At 44.1% G+C, this 10847-nt stretch overlaps 1 protein-coding gene across 1 annotated transcript; it reads right to left on the reverse strand.

Annotated features, from left to right (window-relative positions):
* Positions 1 to 1554: 1554 nt before the first annotated feature.
* LOC116846138 (pro-resilin) lies at positions 1555 to 7619 on the reverse strand. The gene is made up of 2 exons (XM_032819618.1): positions 4459 to 7619; positions 1555 to 3494 (listed from the first exon to the last, which is right to left on the reverse strand). The coding sequence occupies exons 1-2, from the start codon at positions 4474 to 4476 to the stop codon at positions 2964 to 2966; spliced, it is 549 nt and encodes a 182-aa protein (XP_032675509.1). The 5' UTR covers positions 4477 to 7619; the 3' UTR covers positions 1555 to 2963.
* Positions 7620 to 10847: the final 3228 nt, after the last annotated feature.

The raw sequence follows: 10847 nt of genomic DNA on the forward strand, positions 1-10847 counted from the left end.
TATAAAGCGGAAATATTTAAATACATATAAATATTAACTGAACGGTAATAAATAAATAGCAAAAAAAATATATATAAATATCTTACCTTAAAATAAATTGATATCATATGATCAATATTATCTCTCATACTGAAGTCACTATTTTCATGTTAAATTCAATGATTATGTTAATTAAAAATTATTTCAAAGGTTCGATTTGATTCGAGCGAAATTTTATCGATTTGATTCGATTCAATTCGACATAAAAAATCTTTGATTCGCACATCTGCACTAACTAATCAGTAATGGAACGGAGTTAAACGTTTTGTGCCAAAGAAGATTGTGTGGGCTGCCTTCAAATCCAATTCGATAAAATTCTTTATGATGGAAGAAATTAAACTTGACAATAGGAATCGGAGACGTATTCTTGAATCATCCATTCACCAAGGAAGAAATACTTGAGAATTTACTTATGGGAGATATAAAATTTGTTTGCAGAAATAAACTGTGTCGCAAAAATAAATTTTATATCCTACAGAAAAATTCTCATTCATTTTTCTCAGTGTGACGATTGCACTGAGAAATATACATTAAAATTTACCTGTAGAATATAAAGTTTATTCACAAAGAGAAATATTATTTCTTAGAAATTTTATTTCACAGAAATAAATTGCAGATGCCACAAATAAATTTTCAAATATTCTTTCTCAACTCCCAGTTACAGCAACGAAACCTCCCGCTTCATAAACTAAAATACAACAAGAAACAACGGAGAATGCCAGACGTGTCTTCTCCTCGGCAACTGTACTCTGGTGAAATTTCCAGGTATAGATCAAGATAAGTTACATCATTCTGCCGCAATCAAGAAAGACAGCGGCCGATGCTAATCTACTGTGTGAGTTATCCCAAATGAGAAAGGAGCGAGGACTTCATGATCGTAATGGCAACGTGAGACTGCGTGAAGCTTCTCGAAAGTGCGATAAAAAAATCGTCCCTGCCGTCATTCTTCGCACAACTAATCCGAGGGTATTCCGTTCGCTTCGGCGTAATCATGAGCTCCGGCCACTTTCGAATCTTGACCGATGGCCAGATCCTTCTCCCTTCCTCTCTCTTTCTCACTCTTTCTCTCGCAATGTGGCCCCTTTTGTAAGCAGAGAGGTTTCTTTACGTGCCCATCGAGGATTTACGTCATGCCTAAGCGGAGAAGCTCGGTCTCCCCTCTCCTCGATGAAGGATAATACGTTGGCTCCACGGGTCCACAGGTGAAAGGAGGAAGGTGTCCGGTCTCTCGAAGCACCGGCAAAGAAAACGGATATCTTCGGAAAAGATGGCGGCACGAAGAAACCCTGTGCGAAATGAGGAGACGAAATCGACATCTCTAACGGAGATCATAGGGTCATGCGATAGAGGGGTAAGAGGAAAACGGCGAAATCGTGATGATCGCGTCGCGATCGACGAATGGCAGAGTGAAATTAGGAATGTCGAGGAAGAGAAAAGTTCGTCGTTCGCCGGGAGCGATCGCACGATCCGCAGAAAGGTAAGTCGCGGCAAGAAGGGGAAGCAGTACACGGTGGCTTTCAACGGTGGCGACGTTTTGTTTATTTTTTTTTTCTACAAAAAAGCCTTTATACAAGTATAAAAAGATGCGTGGTTAAGAAATAGAGCGTTAAAACGTATAAAAAATAGTGTGTATTCGTGGCTTCGTGTGTACGTGTTGGCTCGACTCGACGGCGTCCGTTCCGTAACCCAAGTCTCCCTTCTCCGCCATGGTGATTCTCCTCATGACCTCTTGGACAAATGGGAGCTGATAGTCCGCATGTGAAATCGATTCAGCTGCGCGCGTTCTCTTCATGATTATCTCCGAGCTGACGCGATCTTCCGTCGGCTCGTTCGAAGAGAACGCGTCAGGAAGGGACTTTCTTCCCCGCGAATTTCTGCCGGCTCCCGATGACTCGGGGCGAGGTCCTCCGTGGTCCTCGATGCTACGATCAAGAAGAATTACGCAGCGGACGCCGCGCTGCGATAGAATTTTATTTACAAGGCGCTGATCGCGCCGATCACGTCTTCGGCTTGTCGGCCTCCTCCTCCTCCTCCTCCTCGTCCTGTTCCCTCCTCGTCCTATGAGTGCTCCGGCGACCCCGCGTACAAGCGCGATCACCGGCTGTGTGAAGTGTGTCAGCGACTGCGACTGCCTCTCTTCTTGAGATATCACTGATCCTCGAACCCGCGCGGACGACCGCGACGATTGATGCGATTTTGGTACGATTAGACTTCGGCACCGCGCCGACTCTTCAGGGTAGCCCCAAGTGACCGTCCGGGTGAAAGTAAGGAGCAAAAAAAAACAGGGAGGAAAAAACTGCCCACGTTCACTTTCGCGGACCTCGACTTGTCGAAGCGACGACCGTTGGATCTCCGACAAATCGAAAGCCCGGAGGGAGTGCCGTTCTTCGGCGGTACCTTTCGGTGGATCCCGGGAGACCCTGACCCGTTGGAGTGACGACTATTTGATCTTCAACGGCTCAGACGCCGTCCCATGGATCTCCGCTTTTCTATTCAGCTCGTTCGTTTTCTGGCTTGACCCCGACACTCCGATCGAGGATATGGCGCGATTACACGCTAAACTCGCGAAGCTACACTGGGTCTTGGACAATCTGAGGCTGTTGGGACGGTCCTCGGTTCCTTGATCTTCGTGAAGCGAATCCGCGCGACGAGACCTGACCCTGACATCGACGATCTTCCGAGTTACGCCGGAAAAATGTGTTACTTTAAGAGAGAGAAACCGCAGGTAGTCACGATTATTCGTGCTGACGTATCTCCAATCTTCGTTACTTCTGTGTCTCGGAAGATAGTCGTTATCGCCGGCCGGTGCCATTATCCACTCCTCCTTTTCTTCCTCGTCCACTCTCGCTTTCTCTCTAACGCATTCTCTCTCTCCCTTTCTCTCTCTCTCTCGCTCTCATCATCATTCAACCTAAGATGTCTCCTTAGAACGGCGCACCGTAGCTGCCGCTCGGCGGCCTGCTGGGCGTTCCATAGCTAGTGCTGGGTCCACTGGGATAGCCTCCTGGGCCTTGGCTAACCTGGTTGAACTGGGCCACTTGGATAGCTTGCCTGATGCCTTCGAGGTCGATTCCTACGACGCGGGTCTGGTAGCCTGGCACGCCGTAGGTCGGGCTCGGGGCGCCATATTGCGGAGACGGAGCGCCGTAGCTGGAGCTGGGCGCGTATCCTCCGGACACACCGAACCCGCCACTCTGCTGTGATTGGAGTTCTTCCTTCAGGAGGATCTGGCGGATTTGCTCCAGCAGAGCTCCGTCCACGGAGGCGCCCTCGCTGGTCTGATAGCCAGTGGACACTTGCGTGTAGCCACCGCCACCACCGATACCGAAGCCGCCGCCGCCGCCGCCGCCGCCGCCGCCATTAAAGTAGCCGCCGCCGCCAGTCGGTCTGCTGTAGCTATAGCCGGACACAGGCGGCTCGGCCAGGGTTAACCCTGCCAGACCGATGATCATACACTGTAATTGGAGAAAAGAAACTTTGTTACTTTAAGATCGTTACTTAGGCTCGTACTCTTGGGCCCACATTAACAGTTATTGTTTGAAACTTATCTCAAGTGAGACACTCAGATTTGGATTCAGAGTTAGATGAGAATTCTTCAGTTAAATCGCGATTACAGATAGAAATGTCACATGTATCATGATTCAACCGAAAAAACTTGGATATAATTCTAAATAAATATTTGAATATCTCACGTGAAACTAATTTCGAGTGTCAAGTATTAATTGTACATTCAGAAAAAAAATCTTTATTCTCTCAAAGAGGAAATCTTGCAGACTTTCATGGAATTTGGATAACTAGATCAAAAACTTTCTCTCTATTTGAGAGGAGTAATTTCTACGTAATTAAATTAAATTGAGCGATTACTGGTAATTTCTCAAGTATTCTTGCAGTAATTATATATCATCAATTTTTGACGTATGATATTGATCAACGCGATTTTGATTTTTAACTTCGGAAAGTATCGTCATCAATCATCACTTTGTTAATGAAGCTTTCTGCGAGAAATCAATAAGGCGTGAACAAAAAGGAAAGTATGATCAGGCTATAAGCGCCTAATATGAAACTCGTATCGCGAGAAACCAGAGGATCAAGTAACAACGTAGACTGTTATGAAATGCGATTTAGAAAAAATAAATAAAATAAAATCAGTACACTCGCTGTTTCTATCGATCTCCATCATTGCGAGTTCTCTACATTTCTTCGCGATCTCTCCCTTACCGCCCACGCGCGCAACTCTATACTAAATTTCTTCACTTTCTTTTGTCGAAACTCCCACTTTTCTTTCTCTTTCTCTCTCTCCCTCTCTCTCTCTCTCTCTCTCTCTCTCTCTCTCTCTATCTCTATCTCCCCCTTTCTCCTCCTATCTCTCACGTACACCCTTTCTTATTGTAAATAGGAATGGAAAAATATCGTGCTTACCGCGATCAAAGGATTCATGTCGGCTTCTGCGATGCCGCTCAGTTCTGTGACTCCGTGGAAGGTAGACCGGAGTCATTTATACTCCCGGGAGAAGCAGGGGGATATGCGTAAGGCCCCCACGAAGAAGAGACGGGGATTCTCGAGTGAGAGTAATTCAGTTGTGGTGAGACGATTCTCTTCCTCCCCTCCTCTTCCCTCTCGACCTCGTGCTTCTCTCTTTCTCCATCAAGTCCCGTCATCCAGGCGTCTTGCTCGCGAGGATCGCCAACGCACTCGAGATTTGGACGTTGAGATCTTGCGAAACCGCAATCTCTTGATAATCAGCCGCGAATATCCACTAGCGTCCTAGACCTAGACTTCATTAGTCGGATACTTCATCGTAACGATGGTCCTGTGAAAAAGAATTCACCTCGACCATCCGCTATATATTAGTTCTCACATGAGTTTTTTACGATTATTGTAACGTACAAGTAGAGACAGTCGATATCTGGGGGGAAAAAGGTGGATAATTTCATTTGTGTTTATAAATCGCCGTCGTTGTAAGATTATTGTTGTCTGTCATGAAGATTTTGTCTGTCAACGATAGCGAAAATCTTTTGACAACTTCAACGTGCCATTGAAATTTTATGTGGGGTACCTAGAAAGAGTTATCGTTCGCGGATTGCGAAAAAGATACTTTAATGCGCGTCCGTGACCGGCCGTTTTATAATTTATGCAAATACTCACACATTTTACTGTTACCTGAATACATCATTCCAACTGTATCTAATGACACATAACGATTGAAAGTATTCAGATTTTATTATGTTCGTTTGAATCGCAGAATTACAATAACTTAATGCTGAATAATTGAAATCTCATCTATTGCGAACGGGTAACAACACTTTAGATGGATTCTTATATCCTGAATAGGTCACTTGAAAGAAAGTTGGTAGTAATTTCAAGAGTGCTTGAGGTCGTGCGGCCAACGAGCACGTCACTCTCGATCCAGCTAATGATGTATCTGCCAAAGGAAGAGAAGATTCATTGTCTTTGTGCGGTTTTCAGAATTTCTGCGAGCGAAAACATTACGGAGTTTTGTATAAACTTTACTAGGATTCACATTTCCCGAGTAATACGAGGAAAAATTCACTAAGACAATGTCTCGGATACCACCACCGCTTCGCATTTCAATATATCTCTTTTGTCTTTTTCTCCTTTACTGCAGCTTTAACAGCCGTGGTCATTGTCGCTCAAAGTACTTCATTGGCATTACATCAGAAGTAGATACATTCCAACGTGAATGCTTCAAGTGAGGATAATTAATCCGCGTGGATTTGTTGGTTAACAACTTGACCGGTTCTGCCTGTTCCTTCTGAAGGAATATCTTCGTGCGCTTAATTGATATTTCACACACGTGAAACTGACATGAGTTTGCTTGATGCTTACAGGCATTACGTATCTCACGGTGATTCACTTGTACATCGCGTAAATTGTGCGTGTCGTACCTAGAATTGGAAATTGGTGGATTTCTGACCGAAATCAATTTTACTGGAGGATGTAGAACTTAAAATTTCGCGTCAACGGACAATGGCAAATACAAGATCCCATTAAGATATGTTAAACTGCGAGAATAAATAATTTGCATCCTGCCATTTGCTAGATTCGTGTGTAGGTGAGTCCTGAACGGGACGCCGGAATACGCGATCGCCCGGTAGAGTCACGAACTCTTGGTTGGTTGTAAAAGGAGAGTCGGGCATATCAGGAAGAAAAGTACGTGCTACGCCATCATTGTATCATCTACGCGGTAAAGCTTCCGTGCGTTCGAATCGACGTAATCATCGACTTCGTGACGAGCGCATCTTGCACGCATCAACGCAGTGTTGCCATTCTAAAAGGTATTCCTAATGCATCGATACCTGCTTGATCAAAGCTCTCGTACGTGACTTTGGTATGCGAAAGCTTCATAAATATCATTATTCGACGTAATTTTTCATTCGGCATCGCTTATAATAAATTGCATTTCGCAATGTTGTTGATATCTCTCGATGCGAGAACAACGTTTCTTTTTCGCGCGGAGTATTTAATGGTCGTATCTATGAAGAACTAGGAATGTTGAAACCGTGATACTTCCAGAATACAGAACATAAAATGCTAAACGCGCAATCTCAAATTCGTAATCACAGCTGTCGCACGATTCCTAATATCTTCGCGAGACTCGACAGTGAAGAAATTATTCTATAAGTCCCAAGTTCTCTATCAGCTGTAATGGCTCTTCGATGTCGAGAATAATATATTGAGAGAAAAATATCTAGAAAGTATACACTTATTCGGCGGGTACTGATAACAGTTTACTCAAAAATCTAAATTATTTTACTTAAATAGAACGAACAACTGTTTTCGTGAAAAGCTGAGGTTCGAAAAAATGTACATTTTCTTATTTGAAAAATATTTGATGTCAGCACAAGTAAGCGTGTCAGCAATACCTAGCGAATTGGTAATTTTTATCTCGTAGATCTTTTGTTTTCTTAGTGTATAACTTCAAAAATATTTCAATTACTTCGTTCTTCGCGACAGTGGCAGATTTGATGATGCTTAGAGGAGGAAGTCCATTATGGCTGGTCTGGCAACACAGCGTTCGTCCAGTGTCCGGTTCTCATCCTCGCTGGCGGTGGTACCAACTAAACGAGAGGGAAAACGCTTTCTTCGGCGAGGAATTTAATTATCCGGCCTGTGAACTCTTGACCCACTTCTCCGCGCATTATGACCTCGTATATCCTGCCATTCCTACCTCTTTCGCTTTCTTCTTTTGCTTTTTTTTTTCGATCTGGTCCGCTCTATTTTTTCTCTCCTTTTTTCTCTTCCCGCGATCTGGCCAGTTGTTGGTCTCGACGACAACGACGACGACAACGGCCATGCGGACGAGGACTGGCGCGCGTTTTTCGGCGGATTACTTTCACGTGTCCTTGCCGCTGTTTGGGGCTAATAGTACACGCATATAGCGGAACGGCCGATTTTGGTGCGGCAAGTACACGTACGCTGACGATTTTTTGACAGATGACTGTCTCGATTGTGTCTCCGTTGCGTCAGCAACATTATATTCAGTTACGCAAAAATTGCTGACAGCTGCAACTGCCGACTCGGTCTGTGTATGCGTGCTGGTGTGGCTGCGTCTTCGCGTGTTCACTGAATCTTTGACACGTTTACAATTCGCACGAGCGTGAATTCCACTCGCGTGTTTGGGAGGGAGGGGGAAAGCAATAAAAAATTCGCGATAACGACGTGAACCTTCGCCTTTTATCACCAGCCACATCTGTGTTATTGCGGCATGTATATGCCTGAATTTTTTATTCCAATACTTACGAGACTCACGAGGCTATATTAATCTGAGTCATGTGTAGGTCAGACAATCTACGAATATCTTCGAGAATTCACTGCATTTCTTATACAGCGTCATCGTCTCTTATCTGTCGACACATATTTGCGCAGTTTGGATGCTGAGTCGAAAGGGCCTTGAATAAAATTACAGTTTCCGATAAACAATACTTTTTCCTCTAGTTGCTTGATGATGCTTCTCGTGCAAATTTTGAAGCACTATCATACGCGGACAGGTCTGTCTTTCTTGTCACTTCTGTCAATACGTCGCTTAGAATGTCAAAGTGTTGATTCATTATGATACTTCATGGTACGAGGATGCTTTAATGTTTGAGAGAATAGTGTTAAATCATCGATGTGGTGTGTGTGTCAGCTATAAAAAAATCTGTATAACGTATATTCATGTTCCTTTGTGATGGTGCTGTACAATGAGTTCGCGCGTGCGTCATTTCATGCTGGGCGATTTATTCCTGCCAATTTCGACATTATTCGAAAGAAAGCAAACAAATCGCAGAGATAAAAAGAAAAGTCGCGACTTTGCGCGCGCGAACACGCCCATACACACCTCAGAGAAATAAGAGAGAGAGAAAGAGAGAGAGAGAGAGAGAGAGAGAGAGAGAGAGAGAGAGAATGCGACATTCCGTGTTATGCAGCATGAATTATGGAAGATGAAATATGTTGACGCAGAGAAAACGATAATGTATCATTTTATGACGCTGCATTTGCCACATGTGATGTATTTGGTAATCGATCGTGCTTTTTTACGTCCTCCGCAATTTTTAATATTTATCATTTTAATTTCTGTTTTTTAATTAAAAAATGTTTTGTTTTTTAATTTTTTGCTAAGCCAAGTGAAACCCCTTTCTCTCTTTCTCTCATTTTCTCTCTCTTTCATTACCATCTCATCACCACCTCATTATCATCATATGTTCACAATTTTGACTTCCTCGATCATACGTAGAGGCAATCGATTGCTGCGATCGCTGATCTCGATGACTCGGGCAACACTCTCCAGCCCCCGAGTCACGTCGCGGCGTGTGCTGCATCCGAGTTTCTCAGATATTAATGTTACAACGTCGCGTGGAAGGAACGACGGGGACTCCTCTCTCGTGTGGAAGCCGAGCTTGACTTTCGCTCGGCCACCCGAGCTTCTGCTCTCTCGTGCCGGTCTTCTTCCTTTTCGCGACGTCATTCGCTTCGTCATTTTTCTCGTACGCGCCGCGAGGAACTTCCTTTCAAACAGTCGCGACTATTGACTCGACATCGTTGTCACCTTTGGCTTTTTGTGCTCAGTTTTGCGCTCGGACTCTCTTGCAGTATGCTGAATAGCGCAATCTTGCAATATCGGAAAACGCATTTCAAAAGCTTGCAAAAATCTTCAAAAAAGAACGTCTCTTAGACATCTTAAGATATTTTTTAAGTTTAACCTACAATGTGCTCTTTGTTTCTATTTCCTTCTCTTTATCTCTTTCTGACTCAAACCTTAAGCCAGAGAAAGACAGACAAAAAAAGACAGGAAGCAAGGAGCATATCGTAGATCAAGTTTTAGACACTTGTGTTGCCTTGAATTCTATTTCTCTCATGATAATTATCTGTGTATTAGAAACGATTTAATTGCGAAAACACATTGCCCTCCCACTCTCACTCGCATATTCACATCATGAACGTTCAAAAATCCTTCGAGCCATTTCTATGTGTGAAATCATTAAAATGTCCGTCCACTGGTTTTGGCCAGTCAATAAAAATGTTACATCACGTCTTCCATAATCGTTGCCCGATTGTGTTTCTGCCGCCACAGAAAGTAGTCACGATTTTATTTCGAATATGCATTAAACGGTCGAGTAATTAGCGATACCGTGAGAGCTTGATTAGTCGCTTGTCCCCTCAATTACCGTACAAACGCTGCGTGACTATCGCTTGATCGACCACTGTTGCCGCGTAGGTTACAGTTCAAACTTTCACAATTTTGTACGTCGAGGAGAATCTTGAGTTGGAGACGCAAAATTTACATACACGCCGAAAAAGCAAATGCAATTGCGGTTTTCCACTTCGCGATGTTTATAGGCAAAGTCCGCGAATGCTGCTCTCGCAAAATTCGCTCTTTCAGTCGCGGTCCACATATCAAAGTTTTTTTTAGAAACAATTCAAAGAATTTAGTCCCACGTTCGGCGCCTTCAACATGCGCGTCAGATTATTATCGTTGCATAATCGGCAATTTAAGAAGATTAATAAGAATCTACGTTTCTTATTAGACTTAAACTTCTTAGCACCGATCGAAAGATACACGTTTAGGAGGGCAAACACGTCTTGAACAAAACGTCCAACGGCGTAACTCTTTAGAAAGTGTAATCGTTTACGAGACGCGATGTTTACAAGATTAATGGACAGCGCCTGTAGTTGCGATCTTCTGTCGACGCAATTTTACGTAACCCGCCGTTCCAGGCGCAAACTCTTCTCATTTGAATATACTAATTTCTAACACACGAGGATTATCCCGCGAGACCCGATAGGAGGCGGCTGAAATGGGCGAGCGCGCGTCGAAATTCAGCTCGATGTTCCCGTAAGGTGAAAGGTTGAGGCTCTCGTGGTGAAAGGTGAAAGGAAATAATCTACGTTTGCACAAAGCTCGAGCAAACGATTGCCCTTCGCGATCTGATCGCGAGTGACTCATCCTGCCATGAGCGATAATAAAGAGTCTTGCGCTGCTTTTCGCGGGCGAGATCAGCTCGAGATGCAGCTGCGCAACTGCGCGCTACTGTTCGCACGCGCGTTGGCCGTCTGTTTGAGATAAACGGTGGCTTACTATATTTGCAAAGTCCGCGAGTTGTGCGACATGTAAACCGTCCATCGCAGGCGGCGCGACACTTGTCGCATTAGCGTGCTGACGCGAATGTGTTTGCACCGGGCAAATGTTTGTATGCGAACCGTTGGATAATCCCTTTCTCTCTCTGTCTCTCTCCTTCTCTTCCTCCCCCTTTCTCTCTCTCTTTCTCTTTCTCTTTCTCTCTCTCTCTCTCTCTCTCTCTCTCTCTCTC

This window comes from Odontomachus brunneus, unplaced genomic scaffold (assembly GCF_010583005.1).
Source record: "Odontomachus brunneus isolate Ranch 3 - 2012 unplaced genomic scaffold, Obru_v1 Obru_scaffold_061, whole genome shotgun sequence".
Taxonomy (NCBI): Eukaryota; Metazoa; Arthropoda; class Insecta; order Hymenoptera; family Formicidae; genus Odontomachus; species Odontomachus brunneus.